This window comes from Leptonychotes weddellii, chromosome 1 (assembly GCF_054177405.1).
Source record: "Leptonychotes weddellii isolate Sample4059 chromosome 1, ASM5417740v2, whole genome shotgun sequence".
In the NCBI taxonomy this organism is placed as follows: Eukaryota; Metazoa; Chordata; class Mammalia; order Carnivora; family Phocidae; genus Leptonychotes; species Leptonychotes weddellii.
This window is the reverse complement of record NC_138369.1, coordinates 120,061,299-120,089,225: the sequence shown is the minus strand read 5'-3', so window position 1 is coordinate 120,089,225 and position 27,927 is coordinate 120,061,299. Positions and strand designations below refer to the sequence as shown.

The window sequence follows — 27,927 nt, the reverse complement described above, 5'->3', positions numbered from 1 at the left end:
TTCCTCAAAAAGTTAAACATAGAGTTACCATACAACCCAGCAATTCCACTCCTAGGTATATTCCCAAAATAATTGGAAATGTATGTTCAGACAAAAACTTGTACATGAATACTCATAGCAGCAGCTATTATTACTCATAATAGCTAAAAAGTGGTAAAGTGCACTTTTGGGTGCAAAAGTCTATCAACTGATGAATGAATAAATAAAACGTGATATATCTATATAATAAAGTATTATTCACTAATAAAAAAGAATGAAATACTGATACATGCTACAACATGGATGAACCTTGAAAACATCACATTAAGGAAGCCAATCACAAAGGACTTCATATTATATGATTCCATTTATATGAAATGTCCAGAATAAGCAAAACTATAGAGACAAAGTAGATTTCAGATTCCTTAGAGCTGGAAGGGTTGCAGGAGGACAGTGGAGAGGGAGATGTACAATGACTATTAATCAGTACAGGTTTCTTTTTAGGGGTGATGAAACTGTTGCCGCGATGCTTGCACAGTTCTGTAAATACAATAAAAAAACATTTGAATTATTCACTTTAAATGGAAGCATTGCACGGCTTGTAAAGTATACCTTAATAAAGCTGTTTTAATGGCTCTTTACAGGTACCAAACTACCTCACCAGCCGGGTACCATACTTCTTTTTTAATGGGTGGGTAAATGACAGGTGCAGAGGATAAGGTCTGGGCGGTACAGTACTGTATTTACCAAAAAAACAAAAACAAAAAACAAGTATAAGTGAACCAGAGTAGTTCAAACCCATGTTGTTCAAGAATCCACTACACATCCTGCTTTTGTTGGGTGATAAAAATGAATTAATCATCCCTCCTGTGACATCATTATAGTAGATACCTCTAGCACTTAAAATCATAGTTTATACATGTGTTTAATGGTTCTCCCTTACTAGACAGTGCACTTTTTCAGAATAGTGATTGCGTCTAATTTCAGCACATCAAGAACTGACGGAGTGCTTGGGCACTTAATAGGTGCTCAAATGAAGGTTATTTTCAGGAAGGAAGCATCCCCTATTGAATTTAAATAAACGCAAAGTAAAGCATGAAACCCAGTAGGGATATCTGCCCTCTCCAACCAAAAGGCGGCACAAAAAAGGGCAAAAATTAATAAAGAAGAAGAAAGGAATCAAGGATGTGAGAAAAGGGCATCTCCTCCCTCCCACCGCCAGGACGGTTTCCGTGGAAAGTTCAAAAAGAGATTCGGGTGTGGCCGGTGACATCACGGCACCCCGGGCGACCACCAACCACTAGAGCAGGCCATCCACCACACTTACTTTCCCGCCTCACTGAAACCCAGAGATGGTGGGTAGGACCCCGCGAGCCGCGGGACTTACGTCACGTCCGGTTCCGGACGCGCCACAGCTAGAAAGGGAAGGCCGAGGGCGGAGGGGCGGAGCCAAGAAAGCGCGCGTTCGGAAAGGGGGAGGGGCCGGGTTAAGGAGCGCTTCGTCACGTCCGGCAGACTTAGAGCCCGTGCGGAGGCGGTGCAGAACGCTTCGGTGTTCAGCGGCTCGGGAACCTGTGCGTTTTGTGAGGCTGCGGCGGAGCCTCCATATAGAAGGCGCAAGAGGTTGGCAGCTTCGATTGAAGCACGTCGAGCGGCGACAGCAGCTAGGAGTCATGAGCGACAGCGGCGAGCAGAACTACGGCGAGCGGGTACGTAGAGGTGGTGTAGGGGGCGGCTGTGTGGTTCCAGCTTGCATCTCTTCCCAGGCCCGTCGGCCTCGGACCTGGAGACAGGGACGATTTAGGCTCCGAAGTCTGAGGCTGGGAAGCATGGGAGTTGGGTTTAAAAAGCCCTTGCGGAGAGTGTCTTTAGGCGTTAAGTAGGCCACCGACGGGTTTATGTGGCCCCCTACCCGAGACGGCGGTTTTTTTTCCGTTAGAAGAGGGGGAAAGATTAAAAATGGCCGCTGCGTCCCCTTGGTGTTGGGGGAGGGGAGCGGTATCTTATTTCGCCGTTGCTCTCCTGCGAAGCCTCGCTGCCGCCATCTTGGGCTGGCGGGCCGGGCGCGCTGCCAGAGGCACAAAATGGCGGAGGAGCCGCGCGCCAAGGCGGGCCCGCGCCTCACAAGGCCGCGTGGGGGTGGAGAAAGAAAGGCAAGGTTCTCTGGGGGGTTTCGCCCGGCGTTTAGTTTAAGAAAGGATCGTTTTATGGACCCCAGAAAGACGGAATCTAGGGTATTCTGGGGGCCTCTTTTAGGGTGGGGGAAACGAATCCGAGGTAGACAAGTTCTGGGCCCGTTAGAGGGGGTTCGCGCGGGCTTTGTATTTGGCCTAAATGGAGTGCTTTTCTTCAATACCAAGAGTGCTTTCAAACGAAAAATCGTTACCAGAGCATCCAGTGGACTAGCTAGCCCCGAGGCCGCAGAGGTTTTCTTCTTTTATGGAGTGGGTATTTTTCACGGGATTGTGTAGAAGAAACTGGCGGGCAGTAGTTTATGGCGCCGTTATTTCCTTTGTTTTGAGGCATTCTAAGTCTGAGAACCACAGCTTCTGTTGGTGCACTTTTACTCTGAGTCTCCACCTCCCAAATGTGGAGTTCGGTGGGGCTTAAATTACAGGAATACGACAGTTTCCGGGCTTAAACGTGATACAAAGCTTGTCAGAATCTTGCACATTTTGGAAGTTACGGAGAATTTTTTTTTTTTTTTTTTAAAGATTTTATTTATTTATTTGAGACAGAATGAGAGACAGCATGAGAGGGAGGAGGGTCAGAGGGAGAAGCAGACTCCCTGCCGAGCAGGGGCTCCAGGATCATGACCTGAGCCGAAGGCAGTTGCTTAACCAACTGAGCCACCCAGGCGCCCACGGAGAATTTCTTAGGAGGTTAATAAAAAGCACCGTAGAAGTAGTTTTGGTTTTTCTTTTTCTTTTTTTTTTTTTTAAGAAGGCGATTTTTTAACTTTGGTAAGGAGTCAGTTGGGTTCTTTTACAGTTGACCTGTTAGGTTTTCCCTTTCTCCCAGTGCCATCCTAAGATCTCAGTAGCAGTCGTCAGGTAAATCTATTCAAATATATTAGCAAGCAAACTGCTATAAAACAGATTTGGGGCCCTTCATTAGGAGGGCATTTAAAAAAAAAACAAAACTTCCCTATCTTAGCTTCTGGAACGTTGTTGAACTGTGTAACTGGAGCCAAATCTTATTTAGCCTGAAATAACCAGGCTTTACCTGTACAGAGGAATATTGGCTTTTTACGCTTTTCTCTAAGACGGTTGATGACACCGTCACCGGAGCGTCTACCATTATTTTTAAGCCCTTGCTTTCTTAAGGTAAGAAAGTTTCGATTGAGCTCACAGATTGTTAAAGCTGTGATTTTTGATTCTACCAGTTGACTATACTGTTGAAACTAGTCACTCGTGTTTGTACTGGAAAGCAAATGATAAATTTAAGTCTTCAGTTTTCTAAACAATTACTGAGTACTTTTTGCGCTACTGAGAGAATACAAAATGGCTGGTTTCTGAGTAGAAGAGCTCTCAGTTGAACGTACCTGAATAAGTTACTTGTAATGGTGTACTTGTGAAGACGAAAATTGTCCAAAAATAGGCATATTTACATAAGAAACAATTGTTGAAAGTAGGTTCCTGGCTTGAGAGGCGTCATCCCAGTTATTTGGCATTCTTGAATTGGTTTTTTTTTTTCCTAGTAGTGAAACATACATCCTAGTTTTTTCCCCATCTTGTTTATATAGGTTAGGTGTTCACTAAATTCTTACGGAAGGAAAGTTATAAAATAATTTTAAGCTGCATGTTGGAAATTAATTTCTATCTTACGTAAGAGTCCTGAATCCTGGAAGTGTTTCTAAACTTCGAGGTAGTGGAATACTTCCACGTTGTTTTATTTCGCATTTTGTTTTGTATGTAGATAGCTTTCCAATTGGTGTATTGGAACCTGAAGAGGTTAAATAGACCTAAGGGGAAAAAAAAAAAAAGGCACGTTGAGGTTCCTAAAGAACATCTGGCAAAACCCTAAAGCTTAATGGAACAGATAAGATACAATGCCATAAAAAAGACTTAAGTGTACGTAACAGGTAGGTCTGATTGGCTAAAAACTTCCTTTCGAAAGTGCCTGAAAGCTGTGGAAAAAGTTGCATTCAGGGTAATAATCTTGGACATGCCTGGTATGAATAGCTTCTCTGGAACCTGAAAAATTACTGTGAATCCACTCTAGGCCCTCAAACACTTCAAACTATTAATGTAAATCATTAATAACAAGCCTAATCAGTACTGTTAATGTAATCACTTCTAATACAAATCTCCTCAGTTTGGCTGGAATCCCATCCCCCACTTAATTTAGCTGTCCAGAATCCAGACATTCCCGTACCTGCGGCCCCAGTATAGTTCTAGAAATATTTTTTACCTTACTTCTTTAGACTTTTGAAGTTCCTTTCCTAAACAGACTGGTTGAATGTGTGCAGTAGATTGTTCTCCGTTTGATCACCTTTATTGAGTGACTATATTGACACAAGTGTGGTTAAGTGTGTCCCCTTATTTTCTTTTAAATGCATACTTAGGGCACTTTCTAGAATTTTTGTGGTTCACGTCACACTTTGAGTTACGGCAGAGTAGCTTTTACCTTTATTTGTGGGGTTTTTTCATGTGAAAGTTGATTTAAATTAAAATCTGTCTCTAGAGTTGACTTCCTTGATGTAGCTGAACCTGTGCAAATTATTTTTGATCTCCAAATTCAATTCTTTTCCAGTACTTTCCAAAAAATGCTTGCAAACATTTTTTGGGAAAGGGTTGACCGGCACCTTTGCAAAAAGTATTCTTAGCAGCTATGTCACAATTTGGATGAGTAAGAATGATAAAAGAGTAGCAAGTTAGGAGGTGCATAGTAATACTGGGGGATAATCTTTAAGGTCCACTAATGGTCACAATATTTAGAGTATGCAATGTTTGTGTGTTTGGTCTTGGCACTGGTTTAATGCTCTGCCTTCCTAATGATTGTAATTTCTTCAAGATTCTACAAATGCGTCTATACTTAGAGAATCCAGAAACTAAGGAAACACTGTTGTATGAACCAGATGGTTTGGATTTCTGTCCTGCTGTCAGGATTACAATACCAAGCAGTTTAAGAAAATTTTCTGGTAGAATATGGGCTATATAGTTTTTGTAGAAAAAATGTTTGCAATGTAGATATATTATCTTTAGTCTTATTCTTTATGGAGATGAATAGCATCTGGATACCATCCCATCAAACTGCTTTTCAGATTTCTGCAGTTTTTCTCTTCTGCTTAATCTTGCATTGTCTTTCTGTATTCTTTGTTTTTAGCCCCTAACTCTGAATTCTGATTTTCAAAAACTGAAACATCTGAATCTATTTCTTTCTAAAGAATTACAGCCATTGCACCAATTCCTTTAATAAAGGATTGAATTTCCTCCAGTGGGAGGAAATAGTTTGCATTGTTTCACTATGAGTCTGGTTAGGTATGAGTCTCTTGAAGAAACCAGGTTGAAGAATATTTTTCTTGGTTTTAACTGAGAATGTTTTAATGTTGTGGATGTCTGGAACTAGAAGGTGGCATTTTCAAACTGAAATTACAAGTGATTACAAGGTAAGTACTCTGGTTTTGTAAAAGATTAAAGAGGAATTCAGGTGGTGAGAGATGTTAATAGTATTTACTTTTTCCCCCTTTATCTCCAATAAAGGCCAAAACCTAAGTGGTAAATATTAACATTTTCATAGTTCACATTTTGCCCAAGAGGACAGAGCTACAATTGTATTTTTTGAGCCTTAGCATTCTGTGTTATGTTGATCAGTTTTCATTCGTAATTGTATTCTTTTTTTAGAAGGGATGGTGATTGAAGTTTAGGAAATTTTAAGTGTTTTTACCCAACTTAGTTTTTTGAGGTGTGGGTTACATTGAATTTCAGGTATTGTTGTCACTTAGTCTTGTTTTTAAGCAAGCCAAAAAAAGGTTTTTCACTATAGCAAATTGGACTTTTCAAATTTCCAAAATCTTTCTGAATTAGGTTGTGGAGGTTATTTTCAGATGCTGCTTTGATCAACATAGATTGCCCGATAGTGCAGCATGCGTGAAGCCCCTTTTCAGAGTCTGTATTATTGATGGCAAGAGATGGGCTTACAACTGATTTAGGCAAGTCAGATGAGGGGGCGCCGCCCCACCTCCAGGGATTTTTCTCAGTCTTCTGAAGATTTTTCTCCACCCAACCTTCTGGTAGAGTTTGATTACAGAAAAATAAAATTAGTCTATTGATGTGAGCATTAACCTCCATATTTCTAGCAGGATCAACAAATTTTTCTTTGCCCTGTTACGATTTTTAAGATATTACCCTGTCAGCAACCTGCAGAGTTTGTACATGTTTTTAATGTTATTTGAATTCCAGCCGTAATACCTAGAATCGATTTTTAACAAAAATTGTGTTGATGATGGGGAGAAGTTTCTGCTTATTTCTAAGTTGGATCTCTTAACATTAGCCCAGTAGTTGGTCATCTGGTTTTATTAAAGTGGCCACTTGAGCTTAGTAGTTGAGTTGAAATAAACCTAATATTTACATTATCTAGCAACATGTTTTGATCTTCGAATATAAAAGGAGGAAGATGGTTGGGAAGGGGTAATTTAAAAAAAAAGGGGGCAGGAAGGCGTCCATATTGAAAAGTTCTGATACCTAGAGCTTTGGCCTCCATTCTAGTATCTAAGCCCTGTATCTGTATGTTATCTTTAGGAGGCCATAAAGAGGAAACCTGCTTGGGCATTCTGATTCCACGATTACATTTGTGCTGCCAGCAAACATTTCCCATTACATTTTAGTGATGGATATTAAAAGAAAATCAATTAATTGACTCCCTTAAATAAAAAGCTATTTAAAATTTTTCCTGGATTAAACAGACAATAATTGACTTTTCAACAACAAAAAAAAAAGACGACTGAAAATTGTGCTTTCTTAGGAAAGACATCACAACACTTCCCACGATAGCCATGGTTGTCTTTATACCCAGATAGATTTATAAGAACTTTTTTCTTTTTTCAAGAAACCTTTAACCCCAGTCACCCCAAAAGAAAATAAAACTAGTAGAGAGGAAATTGTTGACAAATGAAAGATCATAAGGTGAAGTACAGGATAACAAGGATGTTTTGTGAGGACTATTTTGTTCAGGGTGTTCAACAGACACAATTATACTTCATTGATCTGTTAAGTGATGTTGAGTTTTTTAAATAATTGCAGGAGGTGAGCTATAATTTTCTACCAATATTGCCACCTTAAAAAGTAGGATTTCTCTTTTGGACTGCAGAAGATTTTAATACTTTGTTCATTGAGGGGGAATTTAAACACCACTGTTGGATTCAAGTTTGTTCTGCTTTCCTTCATAGCTACTTGGATATAGTAGTTGGTTGACAGTCTTTTTATGCTTTCAGTGCTAAATTTAGTAGTTGAACCATTCATATTCTAAAATGTCACTAGAGCAGCTTTCTCTAGGGGTGGGTTTTGAGCACTTTAGTCCAAATTTTCTGATTTCCCTGACATTGTCTTCTCAGAGCTCTTTAAATATGCAGTACAAAAATGTGTGACATTAAATACATTCCTTTACTGTGACGTTAAATACATTTCTTTACTTTATTATCTAGTCAAGTCACAAGTTGTAAGCCTCTCCAATCCTGAGCCTTGTCATCATTGTACAAATGAATTGTCCATGCTTTCCTTTCTTGCACTTTTGTATTAATGTGTCACTTTTTGACTAGAGATGTGCTTTTGACACTTAACATTTTCTATTGATGAATACAATAAGTAGAAGTGTGAAATGTAATTAAAGTTTTTAAATGTTAGATGAACAGCAAATGTTCAGTTGCGCACTTCGCATTCAGCTTAAGCATGATAAATCTATTTGAAGTAGACAATTGAGGTTGATTACCTTATATTTTAGAACCAACAGGAGGCTAGTTTCAGGTTTTTGAGCTGCATATTCTAGGGTTTTTGTTTTTTTTTTTTTAAATCCAGAAAAAGGGATTTTTTTTTTCTAGTTTCAGTTTTGGCACTGGATTTTATCCTGGAGTTTTAAAATATCTTCATCCTGTTCTTTTTCTATTAAGGTTAATGTTGAAGAAGGAAAATGCGGAAGTCGTCCTTTGACAAGTTTTATAAATGAGTATTTGAAGCTCAGGAATAAGTGAAGCTGAAATTTGAAAAAATAAAAGAAAGAATGCATGCTAATTATCAGACCAGAAGTCCCACTTGTAGAATATTGAGCAATTTGTGTGAAGTGGGGAAGATGAAAGAAGTCAGAATTTGAAACGGAAGAATGAAGAAAAGAAATAAAAATGAAGTTAAGATAAGAAGTAATCTGGAATCAGAAAGCACTACGCTAAGTAATTACTAGTCTGTTTATGTGTCCCTGTATATTTTGCTAAACATGCATGCATTATTTGTTTAATAGAAGAAAATATATACAGGGCAAAGACGTGCCTTCCAGGGGAAACGTTTAAATTAGGTAATTCTAATTTTAACTTCTTAGTCAAATGATTGAAATGCAATTTAAAAAAATAATAATCCTTTGTAGTCAAATATGAGGCAGGAATGAGCTCTCTGGCATGGGTAACAGTTGGCTTCATGTTGTCCCTCTAGATTTTTTCATCTAACTCTGCTGGTCCTGGGGTATGAGTGAGTACCTCCAGAGTTGGAATTGGTGGTTTGTGCCACCTCCATGGACTCTTAAAATTCACTGATCCCTATCCTTCAGTACTGAGCAATGTATAATAGAATGTTTTCTATGTTTGTCATAGTTTTCCTAAAGAATGTCACCAGGATGGTTATAGAACCGAACCCTCAAAATTGAAGCAAACCAGTGAACAGGTTAGCCAGCTCCTTTTGGCATTTATGAAAATATTTTCTTTCCAGATGGCATAGTGGAAAGCTATGACCAATTAGGCCCTACCTTTTAAGATGCAGGTTCTAAATTCACAAGGATGAGTCTTAATTCTTTGCTGTTTAATGCCTTTTCTAGCTGAATGACTAGGATTACTGCTAAAAAAAAAAAAAAAAGTTTACCTTAGAATGAGGTGGGTCACACAAGTGAACAGGATCTCTCTTAACTCAAAGCGGCAATAGTGTTAGGTGCTTTATTCAGTAAACAGCTTTATTCCCTTTTCTCATTTTCTGCTATTAACACTTAATTGTTAGAATGATGTGAGAGGTATAGATTATATTATAAAGTAGCTTTATTCTGGTTCCCCACTCCCAGTACTTCCTGGGAAAAAAGAAACCTCAAAGTTCTATTATTTCCCCATCTGTGTGTTTTGTTTTAGTTAAATAAAAGAATCAAATGATCAGTGTAATGTTATTTTCAGTTGTATGGGACAAGTACACGTGTCAGAATAATACCCAGTGGTAGCTAACCAAGAGTTGTCCTCTGTTGGGAAAGCCAAAGTTACCACTTCTCCTTCCTGAAATGAAGACAACCTAAAAAACTTTCTCTGAGAGTTATTAGATCTTCCAACTCTTGGAAAAAGTGACTTAAATGACATTTCTAGAAGGATCTGTTTTCTGGGGTTTTAGGGCCAATGTGAGATCTGTGCTTTTTGTAATTCTGTGTTTTCAAGGAGAAGAAAATTATTCCCATTTATAGTAGTTTCCAGCTTTTGCTTTGTCCCAATTATTGGTTTGTAAAAATTTTTTGCCATGTATAAACTAATAACATTAAGTTAATGTTAATTTTGCATTCCGAATTACTTACAGATTAGGCAGAGAGATGTGAATGGATATTCTATTTCTCTTCAAGTCCATGGATTCTTTTATCAGGAGACCTGAAAGGTCCTTGGGGTCCAAAAGAGGAAAGACCTATTAAGCCTCTAAGTGGAAGGAAAGCAGTTTGGAATTTGATTATATGGTCTAAGCTGGATAGATGTATGGTGAAACTAAACACTGATGCTGGTGGACCATCCCATCCATTCAAGGTTCCCCCCACTATCACCCGTTGGCCAAAGTATCTTTGAGTCTTGACCGTGCTTTCTCCTCTCACCCCCACTCTGGCTATTGGGGAGGTAAGAGGGAGATAGGCCTCTGCAGGGGAGCAGAGAAAATGAAAGAAACAAGGTTCCAAGACGATGCTTTTGCCAAGAAAAATCAATAGGCAGGAAGCATAAAACTCTGAAATTGAATAAAGCAATGATACTTAGCATCATAAATATGTATGGTACTTCTAAGAAATGTAGAAGACCAACTCCAGAGTTATTAAAATGAGCTCTAGTTTAGGGACCTGTATTCTTAAATGCTGTGTAGGTTTACTCCATACCGGTTTAAGAGCCACTGTTCAAAATCTAATTTACTGCATCTAGTTTCTAAAATAATACGGAAGAAACCTAGTGATTTGATGGTTCCAGATGGTTTCCACTTCATCTCTCAAAATGTTTTTCTAAGATGGTGCCTTTCTCGGAATAGGGGGAGATGAAGGTTATTTTGTTGAAAGCCTTGAGTTTTTTTCTGACCTGCTCCTTTGAAGTTGTATATTGTTAGTTATATGACTAAGATCAATCTATAAAAACTTGATTCCCTGGGCAAAAATTCAGGGAATTTCTTGGTTTTGTATTAACTTTAAGTTCATGATCCTTTTCGTTGAGGTATTGAAGGTCCAGAGTAGTGGGGTTTTTTTTGGTAGGGTTTTAATGCCTTGACACATAATTTTTAGCCCTAAGAGTGGACTTTGAGTTTTCTTTATGTGGAGAATTTCCCAGCTGGTTGTGTAGATTTGCCCATGGATTAAGGTTTAAGTTAACTTTTAGATTTGGCTAATAATTTTAGGTATCATTTCTTCTGGACAGGCTAAATTTCCTTGAATATATATTTTCAAACAAGCTGAGTGCCAGCATAACTACAAAAAGGGGGTTAACTTCTTTAAGAAACATCCCTGACAAGAAAGGTAGGAGGAGGTGGAGGCATTGTTTAGGTGTTAGCCTAACCAAATGTCAGTATAAAAGGGAAAATCTTTGCATTCTAGCTGGTGTTTCCTCTATTCCTGGCCTAGGAAGTGATTGCTCACAAAATATATATGCATATAGCCAGTTAGTCTTAAGAGGCTGAGAGGAAAGTCTTAGAATTTCATAGACGCTGTATCTTTGACCCTTGATCTGCTAGGCTAAAAGTATAATCTCTTACCAGTGGGCAGACAGGTAGAGTAGGTTAGGATAAGGTTTTTCTGTTTAATGAAGCAAGAGGCTTAAAAGGAGATCTTGGCTTTCTACCATTTCTTCCTTTATATTCCAATTCCTAGGCTGACTGATTTGTTAACTACAACTACTTTATTGGTAATCTTTTTATTATGAGTTACTGTGAGCATATTCAGCTCTCCTTTCCAGAGTAAATTGTTTTCTTTGGTTTCCATTAAAAGCTATAATCATTCCATGAAGCAATCTTTTCTAACATTGGAATAAACGAAGGCAGTTAACTTTTGGGGTCCCTTTTTCTATTTTCTCTTCTAGGTTAGCTTTTGCCTGTGGTAAAGATGCCGGAAACTGCACCCCACCCCTATTTTGTGAGAACTACTTTGTCCAAGGAGAGGAGGGAGGTGGATTGTGCTTTTAAATGTCTGTGTGCAGAATATTTGCCAGAGAATGCCAAGAGATTGTTATTTGGGGTCCCCAAAGCTGTAGTACACCCTTTAACCATTCCTTGTTAAAGGTAGCTGTTCTCACTAATGAGTATCTTTTTCTTTGAACCTTTTTACAGTCAACCCATGGGGGTGATGGAGAGGGGGCTGTCACATTTCATGTCCCTTCACACTGTGTTTTATAATGACTGAAATCTTACTGGGAAGTTTCTAGAGTTCTTTCAGGCCTAGAGACCAGAACTTATTTTACTGATTGAGTTACTCTTTTCTTTACTGTCCTAAACTTCAAACTTGTTTCTTCTATATTGCATATAAATTTTTGCCCTGAGCATCATAGAAATGATCTTCCAAATTTTCTCCTATCAAGCTGTAGATCACAGAACATAATCTAAAAAGGCTATAGCTATAATTTAAAATCCTATTTTATCCTTTCAAGAATGGCCAGAATATTCTGAAAGTTTACCACACAGGGAGGTCTCCAGTGGTACTTTTATCCAGTAGCTTCAACATTGAGTCTTACTCCTACAGTGACTTACTGTACTGTTTTGGTTCTTTTTGGGTCTGGCCATTTCTGCTCTATCTTGGGTGGAAAGACTCACTAGACTTTATGCCTTTTAATTTGCCTTAAGTTGGAGCGTAAAGTACGGTTGTCTTGCTTGATGATAACACCTTTGCTATTAGACTGAGTGGGTTTGTTCTCTTAATCCGTTGTTTCTGTTTTGGTGCCTTGGCAGGACATTTCCTTGGTTCCATTACTTTATATGTATGTCTTTTCTGCTTATGAGTTGACTGTATGTTTTGACTCACTGGTGAGCCAGTTACCCTGTTTCCCTATTCTTTTGCTGGTTTCTTTAGAGATTTTCCTTACTGTGCCACTCACCTACCAGGTAGTCTAGTTTTGATTGGGAAAGCCATGGCTGTATAGTATATACCTAGACTTTGGTTTTTACATGCAATTCTGAACTCCCTACCTTCATGGACCTTGATAGGAGCCCCTGATTTAATCTGTTCTGGTTTTAATAGGTCCTTTATGTAACTTACCTAGCTACTTATTCCTAGATCCCCATCACTTTGCCCTGGTTCATCTCCATTTAGCCCAGAAAGCTGTAGATCTCTGGCACTCTCTTTGCTCTTCTGCACAGTTCACTGCCTTTCTGCTGTGGTTCCATCTGGTTGCTTTGAGATTTTTAGGGGCTTCCCACCATGGTTAGATGGAATAGGGTTTAGTGTCCTTCAGGCTGGTCCTTGCTTTCCACTAGGTTTCTGCCTTTTGCTAGGACTTGAAACAGATTGTCCTTGCCTCTTTTCCCCACTTAAAAATAAATAAAACTTGAGAAGTTAAGGTCTTACTGGAAAAAAAAAAGGCATTTTAAAAGTAAGTTTTATGACTTTCATAGGGTTTTGTTTTATTGATGGCAACTTGATTGAAATATAGGTATAAGGTATAGGTGTCATAGTTAATAAGATTCTTTCTCACCCTAGTCTTTATGGAGTAACAATCCCAAAACACAATCCTTGGACAGTTCCCTTAACTGCTTGGCTTTGGCACCCCTTTCTGAAGAGAGTGGGGTCAGTTAACTCTTAACCCTGCTCCAGAAAAGGTGGAAGTTCAAGTTAATTGGCTTATGTCAGTTGGAGCAATGTAAATATACCAGGTATATTCAGTTCCTGCCCTTACCTATGTTTTCTTATCTTGGAAGGGGATTGCTTTCCCTCACCATTTATCTCACAGCAGCTTATTTGTTTTTAAAGTTGCCCAGAAAGTATACAAATTAAACTTTTGACATCTACGTGTAGGAATCCCGTTCTGCTTCCAGAAGTGGAAGTGCTCATGGATCTGGGAAATCTGCAAGGCATACCCCAGCAAGGTCTCGCTCCAAGGAAGATTCCAGGCGTTCCAGATCAAAGTCCAGGTCCAGATCTGAATCTAGGTAAGAAAGACTGTCTTGGGATTTTCTTCTGTTACTCTTAGCTCTGAAATTGGTGTGTGCTTTGTAAATTAGGAAGATAGAGAGGGTTAGATCATTTGTTGGCTTATTTAATATTGGTACTAGCAATGTACTTAATCATAAGTTCTGGGACAGAAGACTAAGTGGTTAAGAGCCTGGGCTTTTGGCGTTAGGGTTCAAATCTTACCTCTATTTTTTCTGACTTGGGCAGATTACTTAACCTTTTTCCACTTTAGCTTCCTTATCTTTAAAAGGCGAGTTAGTACTAGTTCTTCAGAATTGTGAGGATTCGCTATGAGTTTTAAGTATAACAAATGGACTGCAGAACATTGGCTTTCATAACTGCAATTCTTGATAAATAGGTGTAGTGTCTAATATTATATACATGTGTGTATAAAACAAAAATAATACCATAACACAGCGCACTTTTTTTTTTTTTTTTTTTAATGTTGGTCTAGAGTAGGCTCTACGTCCTTGGTTTGCCCAGGACAGCCCCAGTTTATGCCTATTATCAGGCATAATTAACAGCACCTCTTTTCTCTCTTACAATGTGTCCTGTCTGGTTTAGATGACACTTCATATCACTCTAGTTAAGAGCGATTGATTGGTTTTAAAACACTGCTGGACAAAACTATGGTGATGGTGATTTTATCTTAAGTGAATGGTGGGCATAATGGGAGAGGCCGAAAAAATAGAGGGTGTTATACTGAGGGAAAGGGGGGCACAAATCAAGCTAGTAGGAAGTGCTGCATGTTTTAATGATTACCACATTTTTTAGTGTGTTAATTGATCTTCAGTATGTTAATTTTGATCTCCTTTATCTTAAGAAATGGAAGAGAGCTGATAGTGGTTTGGAGCTCTTTCTAGCAGAGTTGAGATGACTGTAGATACAGAAGAAAAAGCTCAATTTAATGTTAATATATGTCTGAATTGTGTTCCGTCTTTTGGATTTTAACTCTAGATTATTAGAAGAATTAAAAGCTGTATCAATCAGTTACTGAGTCATAACCCTGAAGCTTTTGTCTTACAGGTCTAGATCCAGAAGAAGTTCTCGAAGGCATTACACAAGATCAAGATCTCGGTCCCGCTCCCATAGACGATCCCGTAGCAGGTCTTACAGTCGAGATTATCGAAGACGGCATAGCCACAGTCATTCTCCCATGTCTACTCGCAGGCGTCATGTTGGGAATCGGGTAAGATGAAAAAATTGTTGAAGCAATACGTCTCTCTTCTGTTTTGAAATTAGAACTGATTACATTTGACAGTAGACTTCTGGTAGTGAACACACAAGTTCTTTAGAGACTTTTTAGTGTTTTGAGGTTAGTCTATTTAAAAGTATTTCTTATGTTGTAAATGGTCTACATTTGAGCTATCAGTCATATGTAAGCAAAATACTGTGGCAGTGGTGTAGCTCAGCTCATCAAATAAAAAATCCCCATTGTGCATTACTATCTATATGTGCCATATTAATGTTACTGAAGTTTTCTGGGTTAGCTTTAATACTCTTTTTAGAATGCTTCTTGGTTTTTCCATTTAATTTTAAGTGCATTTATTTCGGGTATTAGGGCTTATCTTCCCTGAAATAGTTATTCCCTCTGGCTTATAGAGGTAATGCTACTCTCATTATTCTTACGCCTAGAATAAATTCCTAGGAGGTGAATCCCTTGGGCAAATTGCTCTCCAGTCTCCCCCCACAAAAATGCCAGTTTTGGTCTTCACTAGTATGAGTCCCTATTTCCCCCTCCCTACACACACACACACACACTTAATTCTGAGGTTGAAATGCTCTTCGCAGGATTTTCTTTGGGAGGGGGTGCAGAGGGAGAGAGAATCTTTTTTTTTAAGATTTTATTTATTTATTTGACAGAGACAACAGCGAGAGAGGGAACACAAGCAGGGGGAGTAGGAGAGGGAGAAGCAGGCTTCCTGTGGAGCAGGGATACCGATGCAGGGCTCGATCCCAGGACCATGACCTGAGCCGAAGGCAGATGCTTAATGACTGAGCCACCCGGGCGCTCCATGGGGGAGAGAGAAGCAGGTTCCATGGCCAGCATTGGAGCCAGATGTTGGGCTTGATCTCAACCCTGAGATGATGACCTGAGTCAAAATCAAGAGTCCGATGCTTAACTGATTGAGCCACCCCAGGCACCCCTTTTCTGCCCATTAATGCTTGCAGCTATTGCCATAACACTGATTTTAAATTTTAATTTTTCATTTAAATCTGCTTTATTGTTAGTGACATTTTGGGTAATTTTTATGCATTTTTTCTTAACTTTGGTTTATGATAAATTTTAAGGTTTAAAATTGATTTTTCCATTTCTAGGCAAATCCTGATCCCAACTGCTGTCTTGGAGTATTTGGATTGAGCTTGTACACTACAGAAAGAGATCTAAGAGAAGTATTCTCTAAATATGGCCCCATTGCTGATGTGTCTATTGTATATGACCAGCAGTCTAGACGTTCAAGAGGATTTGCCTTTGTATATTTTGAAAATGTAGATGATGCCAAGGAAGTAAGTAAAAGTCTACCTGTATCTTTTTTTTTTTTTTTTTTAAGATTTTATTTATTTAACAGAGACACAGTGAGAGAGGGAACACAAGCAGGGGGAGTGGGGGAGAGAGAAGCAGGCTCCTCGCTGAGCAGGGAGCCCGATGCGGGGCTTGATCCCAGGACCCTGGGATCATGACCTGAGCCGAAGGCAGACGCTTAACGACTGAGCCACCCAGGCGCCCTCCTTGTTTTGTTTTTTGTGTTTTTTTTTTTTAAGATTTTATTTGAGAGAGAGAAAGCACATGAGGGGGTAGGGTCAGAGGCAGAAGCAGACTCCCCGCTGAGCAGGGAGCCCCATGCAGGACTCGATCCCGGGACTCCAGGATCATGACGTGAGGCAAAGGCAGTTGCTCAACCAACTGAGCTACCCAGGCGCCCTTTTTTTTTTTTTTTTAACCTGTATCTTTTTAAAATAATCCTATTGTTGACTCCCAAGTACAGATGAACATAAGGATAAGGACAGTTTTCGCTTTTATATAGTAAATAAGATATATTTATAGTTACTTACAAATATTTGTAAATATTTACAAAAGTATTTATACTGGATATTTGTGGCCTCGTCCCAGGTGTATATAATAACTTAATGTATCTTTCCAAGGCAAAAGAGCGTGCCAATGGAATGGAGCTTGATGGACGTAGGATCAGAGTTGATTTCTCTATAACAAAAAGACCACATACCCCAACACCAGGAATTTACATGGGGAGACCTACCTAGTAAGTTTACTTTTAAGATAAAGATTGATGGCTGAGTGCATTTTTTCTAAGAACTACCATGTACCCGGGGAAAATTTTCGACATTTCATCCAGTCCTGCCACAGTACAAATCATTCTTCCTGTTTTTTTTTTTTTTTAACTGGGTAAGACTATTCAAAAGAATATATTCAATGGAAATCTTGTATTTGTGCTGCACACTGGTAGATGACATCCCACCATATCATACAGAAAGGCCATATATCTGGCTTTGCTTGGTAATTAATATTCTTGCTTAGACCATTTTTATCGTAATGGAATCTTAACCGTTCTAGGTAAAAGTCAAGTTTATAACAAATTCTACTCCTGTGCGTTTTTTAGTTTTTGTTAAGCAGAGTGGAAAACACAGTTTTCGCATTGAACTATGATAGGATACTTCTTTTCCTTTGTCATCATTCTCACCAGTGTTTCTATATTGGTCAAAAGCTCTGTGTTGAAGTTTTGTTTTTTGTTTTTAATTTAAATTTTCCCACTCCTGAAAGCACATTCTTGCAAATATTTTATTTTCCTTTAGGAAAATACATTTATGTACATTGTTACAGGGAGCAGAGAAAAAGGACAGTGTTTATCCCGTATCAGTGAATTCTTAAATAGGAATAATAATCCTTTTCCGGGTAACTTTTCTTTTAGAAAAGGCCTGTCTATGAATTAATAATTAGGGGGTTGTTAGTAGATATTATTTTTGTTCAATATAAGAGAGTAGAGAGATTATACTTGGAGCAGTTGCCCAGTAATGTCCTTAGCTCAGCTGTGGCTCCCAGGGCCCAGATGAGTCATGCTGCTGTGCTATTGTCTGAACAGCTTTAAACAATAACAGTTGTATGTAGGAAGATAGGGAAGGAAGGCCACGTGGTATTTTATGAAGATACTCTGTGAAGATGTATTTCGCTGGATGAAATATATTTATGAAGATATATTATTATAGTGGCAGCTCACGCCGTCGGGATTACTATGACAGAGGATATGATCGAGGCTATGATGATCGAGACTACTACAGCAGATCATACAGGTAAGTTAACCATAGTAGATTTAAGTTGCCAAAAATTTGAAGGGAGGTACCAGTCTCTTCTCCTGAATCCTAATTTAAGGCACGGACCTTAAAAACACTAAACTTTAGTGTTTAATAAAATCTTTTTTATACTAAGAAACGTAGGGCTAGAGTTAAAACTATAGATTTTTAGGTTATGTGTCTAGTCAGTTTAACTTAATATGTGTATTTTTTTTAAAAAACGTCAAGTTGTAAACCAACTGAAATCCCTGATTTTGAACATGGCAGTGGAACCAAAATTACAGACTATACTTCAGTTTTTTCACTCCTTTGTGCTTGTTCTTAAGTTCCATAAGCTGCATTTTTGAAGTCATTGCTTTATAAAGCATTTTTGGTGTCTAATGTATGATGCTCTCTAGATAGGGAAAACTAAGTCTTGGAAGAGTCCAAAGAAATATTTGTTGAAGGGCAATAATTTGGTATAAGAATGGCTAAAGGTTTTTTTATTACCAAAAAATTGAACCTTTTTGGGGGTGATTAATAGGGAAATAACTGTCATGCTGAGAAACACTTTGGAAGATAAAATGAAGTAAAATCTTTATTTTACCTGCAGCGGGTAATTTAGACCCTGTCTTGCTTATGAAAATGTAAATTGTATGATTAATCCTTGGTGCCTTACTGAGGTGTGGTTGTCTTTTTTTTTTTTTTTTGTACACTGTTTTGAATGTTTAAAGAAGTTGATTGTCAACTACCGACTGTGGAAGTGAGTCCTTAAGCTTGCTTTTGATACTATGGTCCAGCATTTTATCCCCAACAAAAACCTTTTTTGAAAGAACATTTGTGTGTTAATTGGCACTCTTAGGGATTAATCTGTGGAGGCTGGGAAGATTAAACATTCAGGTTTTAATTCAGTTGAGCATTTACTTTAGAAGTGTAATTTGTTCTGTTACTCATTTTAGCCACCAGAGAGAGCTCTATGCCATTTTGTAAAAAGGGTGACAAAAGTTAGGGCTTTAATCACTTTACTTACAAAAATGACCTTTCATTTCTCCGTGGGAGTTTTAATTATACTGCATAAATATTGTTTTTAAAACTTTAAAAAAATGAATGTGTGTTGCTTTTCTGCCTTCACAGAGGAGGAGGTGGAGGAGGAGGAGGATGGAGAGCTGCTCAAGACAGGGATCAGATTTACAGGTATGGCAGGAGAGGATTTTAAATGTACATGGTACACAGTAGAATGGCTTACCTAAAGACACTTGGTTACTAGTATTTGGGGGGTTATTAAAAGTTGGATCACACAAATTGGATTGCATGAAATTCATAAAATACTGCAACTGAAACCAGTAATAGTGTGTATACATGGCTTCGTTTGTGTGTTTACAGAAATGAATTGGGCTTATACTAGGTAATTACTCAATGGCCCCATTTTGTACCTTAATCGATGATAGTGTAAATTAAGGTCAGTGATAAGCATCCATAATATTCTTAGTCTTTATTCCTTACTGCTATTTTCTGGTACTATTGCATTTTTGTTAGCTTTTAACGAGCATCTTAGTAAGCAAGTGAATATTCAAGTCAGTCTTAGAAAACTGCTTTGAAGCACTAGTAAAATTTGTTTTGGGTGTTCATGAAGGTGTGCTTGGGATTAGTGGTTTTATTATCTAAAACAGACTTTGGAAATACCATGACTATTGCAATCCTTATATATCATTTAGTCTAACTTCAGTCTATGGAGTCTTAGATGGTCTTGGCATTTGTTTACAGAAGGCGGTCACCTTCTCCTTATTATAGTCGTGGAGGATACAGATCACGTTCTAGATCTCGATCATACTCACCTCGTAAGTTTCTAACTTGATACGATTTTATGTATTATAATAGTATGGCTTGAAGTTATCAAACTACAGTAGATAGTGGGTTAATTCAAGTAGTTTTATCTATATTATAATCCACCCACCCACCCTTGGTTTTTGTATGTACGGTTCAAGGAAGTATATGAAAATCCTTGGAATCTTACTCTTGCTAATTAAAATAGTAAATGTATAATACATTCTGGTTACCATTTGTAACTTTCTTTTCAGGAGGGCTTGCAGTTTATGTACAGCCTGGAAACATTTGGGTGACTTTAAAACCTTAGCTCCTGGGGGTTGAGTTATACTTCCCAGCTATTTCTTTTGTTCAGTGTTGGTTCTTTGATTCCTAGGGGAACCCTTTTCATAGGAGAGAATCTGGTGCATAGAATTTTCTAATGGTAGAATAAAAAGTCTGAACATTAAAGTATACTTGATAAATATGCTTCAATACTGAGAGACTGATTTTTATTTCCTCCTAGGTCGCTATTAAAGCATGAAGTTGAAGACTTTCTGAAACCTACCCTAGAGTTGGGATATTGTTTGTGGACAATATTTTTTATTGTCTCCTGTTTAAAAAGTGAACAGTGCCTAGTGAAGTTAGGTGACTTTTACACCTTTTATGATGACTACTTTTGGTGGAGTTGAAATGCTGTTTTCATTCTGCATTTGTGTAGTTCGGTGCTTTGTTCAAAGTTAAGTGTTTTCAGAAAAGTATGTTTTGCATGTATTTTTTTACAGTCTAAATTTTGACTGCTGAGAAGTTTCTATTGTACAAAACTTCATTTAAAAGGTTTTTCTACTGAATCCAGGGTATTCTGAAGATCGAAGCCTGTGTGTAAAATGCTACCAAATGGTAAAAAGCAACAATAAAGTTTGGTTTTTACTTTTCTTTCTAACATCAATGCTTAGCAAAACTGTTCAGATTAGGTTGTGTCAGTAGTAAATTTCAAGACAAAAATACCCATTTTCCTCCAATCCATGAAACATATTATACTTAATATACCTGCAACTAAGTGTTAAAAATTATGCTCTGTAACCCTGTACTGCTAGTACTAGAACTAAAGAACTTTCAATACAGCCAATGCTTAATGCTTATATAAATGTGGATTTGTCAGCCTTTATGTAATCTGTATCATATAAAGCAGGGGATAAGAAAAGAGGTACACGATGTATGCCTTTAAAAGGCTATTTCTTAAAGCTGTTACAAGGGGATAATGGTATTTCAACTAGTTATCAGCAAGTGACAATACATTCCACCACAAATGTACTCTTGTTCTTCTAGCTTTTAGACTATGGAAAAAATTAAGTGCTTCAGAGTTCGGGAAAAGAGAAAGGGAACACTACACCTGTGTTGTGGATGAACCGAAGACTTTGCCTGTTCATTTTTTAAATATTATTTTCAGGTCCTTTGCTTACCAAAGGAAGCCCAATTTCACTCAAATGTTTTGAGAACTGTGTTTAAATAAATGCAAATGAAAAGAGTAAAAGGCTGGTACAACTCAGTTGACATAGAAGATTTTGTTTTAACCTTGTTACTTATAATTGGAGGGTATTTTAAAGTAGTTTTTAGTCCCTTGTACAGTATCCCTTAGGCTGAAATGTATTCTTTTTGCCTTTTTTTTTTTAATAGATAAATTGTACATTCCTGGAAAATACATTTAAGAGGGGAGTTAGGTACTTGAGTGATTGTCATTTGGATGATGTTAGTTATATTAAATAAGTCTAGTCTCCACACTTGCCCAGAGGGTGGCCAATTCAGTGGAAAATGCAATAGGCAGGTAATTTATCAAAATCATTTAGTATGTCCCAGGTATCTGTAAAACAGTTTATTTAGTCTATAGCAGCCATGAGATTAACTTACCTTAAGTTAACACAACTATTAAATGGTAATCCATATGTGGGCAGATGTCCAGCCACAGTCTGTACTTTCATTCATGATGCCATTCTGCCATACTCTAGATAACAAGATGAATAAAAAAAGCGGGGGTCATGGGGTGCCTGGCTGGCTCCGTTGGTAGAACATGCAACTCTTGATCTCAGGGTAGTGAGTTGAAGCCCCATGTTGGGTGTGGAGCCTACTTGAAATATATATATATGTATATATATATTTCATAGGCAATATTTGCAGGCCTTAATTTGTCCCACTGGGTGGTATCTCTCATACTTTGGAAACTGTCAAATGGATTTTAAAATTCTGCATGTTTGTGTTTCTGAATAGCACCTGGAACTAACTTTGTTTCAAATTTATTGTCAGCCAGTTTGAGAGGAAGATTTGGCCCCTCAGATGGTTGTAGAATATGGTCCAGAAGGGGCTGGATTATAATTTTGTAGTGGTAAGAGTGTACCTGAAGAAACATACCACTTACAGGCTGTCCTGCTAGGGGAAAGGGTAGACCAGCACCAAAGCAGTGGGTGTGAGAACTGTGGGCATCCAGTGCAGGTCTCACTGAATGAGGTCCCCTACACAAATACCTAACCTCTTACTGCATTACAGTATATGGAGTAAGAAATAGATTGCCCAGCCCTCTAATTGGCCTCAGGTCTAGAGCAACTTCAGAAACCAACCATGCCTAATTGATGCATCCCAGAAGGTGTTGGCTTGCAGTTAATTCATGTAAGCCACCCATTATCCTGCCAATAAAGTGGGTTTTTTTTAAAGCTAGCGATCAGTTGGGCTTTTGGATCTGGAAGCATTTTGACTTCTAAATTGCTACCAGGAGTGTATTACAGGCAGCAGACCTTGAAGAAAATTTAGAACTTACCGGGTTTGATGGGTGGAGACTCCTTTCCTATTCTGGGAGAGGAAACAAGTAGTCTAGTCTGTTCATGTGCCTCTGATGGTGGTCATCTGGTGAGTCCCTTGGGTTAACTGTTGGCATACACCAATTTAAAGAGACAATGTCAGAACCATAGGAGAGCCATTGGATAACTTAGGGATCGGATAAATTAAATCTTGAAATTCTTGCCTCAAGGCAAAAGAACCCAGGTTTTTAAATGCCAGTACTAACAATACATTGTTTACCACTGCAGGCCTGAGATGATTGAAACCAAATGCAAGGTTGATTTGGAGGACTGCTGAATTAAAATAGTTAAAATTCATAATCTTACTAGGGTCTTGTGAAAGCACACATTATTCAGGAAATGTCAGATCCCAACAATTGGTGTAAGTTTTTGTTTCTTGTTGTTCTTTTTTGGAGGCCTTTGAGAACCCCAAGCCCTCCAAAATGGTCTTTAGTTGCTTCCCTTGCATAAGGAAAGTATGCCTCAGGATAAAACTAACAATTCTCAACCCTCATTTCCTGCTAATCAGTATTTCAACTTGCAAAGGCTCAAGGGGAGAAATTATGAATTAGACTGGGAACAAAAGTTTCATCCAGAAGGTGAAATTTATTTACATTATCAAAATTAGGTAAATTTTACAGGGAAGGATTTACTGATGAGTGCACACCCACAGTTTTGCTTCAGACAACAGACAGATCTTGATTATATAACCAAAAAAACCCTGGATCTTGTGAACATAGGCCTGACACAATAGAGAATTCATAAGACATTCAATTTGAAGAAGAGGCCAGAAACCCCAAATAAGAACCACCTGTGCATATGAATTTTACCAGTTTTGCCAAGGGGTTGTGCAATCATTTGTGCACTTAACTATGTACAGTAGAAAAAAAATACCCAAACTTAACCAGAAATATTAGATACTGGCTTACAGTTAAACTAGTTCATGGGAACCAGGGACAGACACTATTGTGACCCAAAAAAAAGTTAAAACGGGCTTGGAACGAGGGGATGAAGAGGATTCTGTTTGAAATTCATTTTGTGGTAAGTCTGGGGGAACTCCGAATCATCCTGGGGGGAGGGGGGGGAGGATCTCTTCCCCCTCCCCCCTGCAATCCTGTGCACGTTTTAACTAGTGTCCCCAACTAGGAGGATCCTCTTAACCTTGGGATAAAGGCCAAAGGGAAGCCATTTAGGACTTAATAAAAGTCATCCTGTCCCTGAGGATTACAGGGTAGTAGTGGTGACTGGCAAATCGTAGAGAATGCATACATTTTCCATTCACTTAACTCAGTTTTGCCAGTGTGTAGACCGGTGGACATTTTAAGTGGTGATTTTAAACATGGGTGCTAATTCAGATGAATTTTCCTCATTGGGACAAATAGGGCACTTAGTCCTTAAAATCTAAAAAGGTTTTTTCCCCGTTCTGGTCAATATCAGAAGCAATATGCATTTGTGTGGGAAGGAGAGCAGTTCACCTTTTCATCTTAAAAAGTTTTGAATTCCCAAAGGTAGGCAAACTACACACACTGTACTAAATCTGGCTGGTTGGTTTCCAGTTTTTACAGCTATCACCATTCACTTAATGTATATGGCTGCCTTCACATTATAATGGCAGCATTGAGTAGTTGGGACAGATCATTTGACCCAGAAAACTGCAAATTGCTGACCTCTTAACAGGAAAATTTCTGCTTGCTGATTTTAAGTCCACAGGTAACTCATCCACCTCCCCATCCTACCTGAGCCTGATTTATAGGTGGCTCTCTACCTTCTGTGCTTCAGCTAGAATCAGACTGTTAAAGACCCATTCAGAAGACCCTGATGATTAACAGCAGTTTTCCCAGTGAGAACTAAGAGTACTGTATACCTCCACTGTCTTGGTCTAAAATTTAGATAAACTGAGTTCATGGGTATCTCCTAGACAGTGTCTTGTGACCTTAATATATGGCTAAGTAGGATAGGAGGGTTTTTTTAATTTGATTATTCACTTAGGCTAAACGTTAACCACTTTGAAGAGCCTATCTTGCCAGTAATAACCAACCCTGAGCTCCAGTGTGAAATAATACTTGGAAGGAATTAATGCACTAGGTAGTTACATTGAGCTCCATTGTGAAGGGGACAGTAGTTTTAATTGCAAATAGAATGCTGGAATTGGATTTCTTGACATGCTAATATCTGCCACACAGCTTGGGTTTATTCAGGGTTCTTCAGAAAATGGAAAGTGTGTGTTAGACACTTTTAAATATAAACTATATAATTCACTTTACATTCTCACTACCGTATCTTAAACATGCCTTTAAAAATACTTTAGAAAACATCCATTTGAGAATTCTTAAGTCTTTAAAATATTTAGACTCGTTACCAGAAATTAATCTGTAAATTTCTATTCCCCCATTCTTAAGTTCTAAAATGGACTTCAGTCCTAAAGTTGTATGAACATTTACCCTTCTCCCGGCAAATAATGAAAATGCCTAAACCCTTAGTCTTAACCACAGTTAAGTATAATCATCCTAGAAGCATTTCAAATTCGATAGGTAAAACCACCACTGAAGTTTTAGAAAAATGAGTTACCTGGTATGAAGAGTCCTGCCTTTTTGTGCCTCTTAAAATTTAATTCAGTGCATCCACGGACAAGTAACACTGGGAATAGAGCATGACTATCTTCCATTATCCATTTCATTCATTACTCTGATACTCCCCACTATGATGTGATGATAGAATTACACCATAAATTTTGGCATTTAATAGGAAAACCATTGTTAGAATGAGTATTGAGCTCTAAGCGGTGAAGACCTGCCATCTGTTTTAACCTTATATTAGTTTAACATTACATATTCAACTTTTATAAATAACTTCCTCAGGGAAGACTACATTAGTATGACATTTGAGAGAAAAGAGGTGAAAGCCATATGTAAATCTGGGGAAAATACTGATGGACTTAAGTTCCTTGGTTTGTTCAAATCTAAGGCACACCAGGGAGGCCAATGTGAGTAAAAAAGATTAAGTGGGTAAGTAAAGAGCCATATCAATTTGTGATTTTTGTAGACACTAAGGAAAATTTGGGTTTTACGATGGCATGAAGAACCATTGGCGGTGTTGGGCAGAAGACTGAGCTGGTAACAAAAACTCAACTCTGGAGTGCCAATCAATGTGAATAGAATGAGGTCTTCATCCGTTGGGAAAGATACATAAGAGGTGATTTTGTTATAATGTAGAAGATCTGTTGGATACATTTGGAGTGCTATGACATCCCAGTAGAGAGGCCCTGGCTAGGCTTGGGTCAGATGACAGTAATACTCCTGGGTTTATGATCATGTTTACAAAGTGTTTTGTAAGCCATAAGACCAGCATATAAATGTAAGAGAATTTTGAAAACCATACATATGAAGGTTGAGTGGTCACTCAGAATTTAGTAGACCAGTCTCTTCGACTGATGCACTCTCTGAAACATTTCTTGTTTCCGTAATTAAAACCTTACACTTGCCAACCGTTTCAGCCTTGTGGAGTTCCTTCAGGTAACCTCAATTGTATCTAGTCAGCTATTGCTGCATAATAAACCATAGAAACTCAGAGGCATACACTAAGTATTTAGCTGCTGATCTCAGCCAGGCTCCCATCTGCAGAACAGCTGGTGTTTGTTAATCTAGACTGCAGTGGCAGAAACAGGTTGGCTTCACACTGCAGGTGTGTGGGCCTGCTCCACTTCTCAGCCTCCTTGGAAAAGGGGGCAAGCCAGCACATGTTCCTCTCATGATGGCGGAAACACAAGATCAATCGCACAAGTACGTTTCAGGCTTCTGCTTGTCAACTTTCCAAGGTAAAAGCAAATCATGTGGCCAAGGAAAAAGCCACAGGATGAGGAAATACACGAAGTTAGTTGGAGGGATTGCAGAGGTACATGCCAAGGGCACAGATAAAACAGAGAAGGCTCAATAATTCAATTTGCCATACCAGGTTTTCCATTGCTCGTATTGGATGTGTCGTTTTCTTAGCTTCTCAGGAGACAAGATGTGTCTGGGATACCCATGAGTTTTGCTGGGAGACTACCTAACACCGAAGATGCAGAAAATCCTAGGTAAACCCACCCTTTTCTGCTTGTAGTGCATACGCCTGTGACTTAGGCTTGGTCAATCAGATGCATCCAAACTTGACATCAGTAACCAGTAACCCCAAGAAGTAAGGACAGTAGAAATTATTCAAGTGGACAGGGTGGCTAAGAGCGCCTCAAACGTGGGGAGGAGGGAAGGGGTGAAGCTGGGAGTGGGAGGTGCTTCTAGCTTCAGTAGCCAGATTGCTTGTGTATGTCAGCAGCAGTGGGGCGAGCTGTGGTTTGGCAGTGGCAATGACCACACTGAACTGACTGGGGTAACTGGCTGTTAAACTTCCTTCCAAGCCTGGTTCTCCCCCCTTCCTGCAGTCTGCAAACTACCAAATGGTTCTATTTAAAAAATAATAAAACAAGCTCCTCTTCTGCTTAAATCAGCTGGCATTTTCTATTTGTTACAACCAAGAGTTTTCACTGATAATACTCAGGTGTCAGTTGTGACACCTAATTGGTAGCCATCTTTAGTCTCAATTCCTATCCCTTTGAATCCTTTCTTCACTTAACAAAGTGGATGTCTTAAAATATGAATGGAAATCAGATCACATCACTCCTTTGCTTTGAAACGTGCCTCCCTCAAACCTTGTCACGACCTCATCACGTTGCCTGTCTGATGTGAAAAGAAAAAAATAATGAAATCTTTTGATGGCTTCCTGTTGCATTTAGACATAAATCCAAACTCTTAGTAGCCTGCCAGAACCTTCATTATTTAGCCAAGCCCCTAACCCACCAGGTCTCGCCAACCTCCTCTTGCAACTCACTGTCTTCTTTTGAATACCAGAAGCAGGAGCTTCCTCAGTTTTAGTAACATGCAGCAGGAGCTCCAACAGTAAGCCAGCCACTTGGGAAGAGAAGGAGAGAAGGGGAGGCAGGACTGGAGCAGGGGACAGGGGAACTCAAGCACTGTGAAGTTTACAGCGCCGAGACACAGACGCACTAAAAGACTGAGACCTAATCATAGGACTGGAGACCACTTTCTTCCACACCTGGCCACATTACTAAAGGCATACAACAATTCTTTTTTCATTCATGTCTGGCTATCAAGAAAAAAATTATAAGGCACTGTAATGGCCAAACTGAAGGCCAAACCCAGTGTTTAAAGAGATAGTAAGCATTAGAACTAGACTCAGATATGGCAGGGATGTTAGAATTAACAGACTGAATTTAAAACAACTGTGATGAATATGCTAAGGGCTGTAATGGACAAAGTAGACCCCATACAGGAACAGATGGGCAATGTAAACAAAGAGTTGGGACTTCTAAGAAAGAAATAGAAATGCTAGAGATCAAAAACACTAACAGAAATGAGTATCTTTAATGAGCTTATTCATAGACAGGGCCTAGCTGAGGAAAGAATCTCTGAGC

At 38.7% G+C, this 27,927-nt stretch overlaps 1 protein-coding gene, 2 long non-coding RNA genes and 1 pseudogene across 6 annotated transcripts; 2 read left to right on the top strand and 2 right to left on the bottom strand.

Moving 5' to 3' along the window:
• Window positions 1-327: 327 nt before the first annotated feature.
• LOC145723509 (uncharacterized) lies at window positions 328-1,411 on the bottom strand. The gene is made up of 2 exons (XR_014148623.1): window positions 1,307-1,411; window positions 328-519 (listed from the first exon to the last, which is right to left on the bottom strand). It is a non-coding gene; the product is annotated as an uncharacterized LOC145723509 (long non-coding RNA).
• Window positions 1,383-21,169, top strand: TRA2B (transformer 2 beta homolog). Of its 4 annotated transcripts, none has more exons than XM_031028246.2 (10): window positions 1,517-1,688; window positions 8,087-8,362; window positions 13,393-13,526; window positions 14,575-14,737; window positions 15,868-16,056; window positions 16,693-16,808; window positions 17,770-17,853; window positions 18,967-19,026; window positions 19,597-19,670; window positions 20,162-21,169. In XM_031028246.2, the coding sequence occupies exons 4-10, from the start codon at window positions 14,705-14,707 to the stop codon at window positions 20,170-20,172; spliced, it is 567 nt and encodes a 188-aa protein (XP_030884106.1). In that variant the 5' UTR covers window positions 1,517-1,688; window positions 8,087-8,362; window positions 13,393-13,526; window positions 14,575-14,704; the 3' UTR covers window positions 20,173-21,169. The 4 variants fall into 4 exon arrangements, with proteins under 4 accessions (XP_006733464.1, XP_030884106.1, XP_081687185.1 ...); XM_081831059.1 differs by lacking the exon at window positions 8,087-8,362 and adding an exon at window positions 8,777-8,846 and having other exon boundaries at window positions 1,518-1,688; XM_006733401.2 differs by lacking the exon at window positions 8,087-8,362 and having other exon boundaries at window positions 1,383-1,688.
• LOC115940980 (uncharacterized) lies at window positions 15,384-22,574 on the bottom strand. The gene is made up of 3 exons (XR_004075716.2): window positions 22,445-22,574; window positions 21,544-21,637; window positions 15,384-15,641 (listed from the first exon to the last, which is right to left on the bottom strand). It is a non-coding gene; the product is annotated as an uncharacterized LOC115940980 (long non-coding RNA).
• Window positions 22,575-27,051: 4,477 nt separating this feature from the next.
• On the top strand, window positions 27,052-27,178 carry LOC115940982 (small nucleolar RNA U13; annotated as a pseudogene).
• Window positions 27,179-27,927: the final 749 nt, after the last annotated feature.

Excerpts from the sequence above, each read along its gene's own strand:
- TRA2B (XM_006733401.2), top strand. The coding sequence starts at position 1,653 with ATGAGCGACAGCGGCGAGCAGAACTACGGCGAGCGG. Across the intron at positions 1,689-13,392 it reads AGCAGAACTACGGCGAGCGG|GAATCCCGTTCTGCTTCCAG; the intron begins GTACGTAGAGGT and ends ATCTACGTGTAG. Across the intron at positions 13,527-14,574 it reads AGGTCCAGATCTGAATCTAG|GTCTAGATCCAGAAGAAGTT; the intron begins GTAAGAAAGACT and ends TTTGTCTTACAG.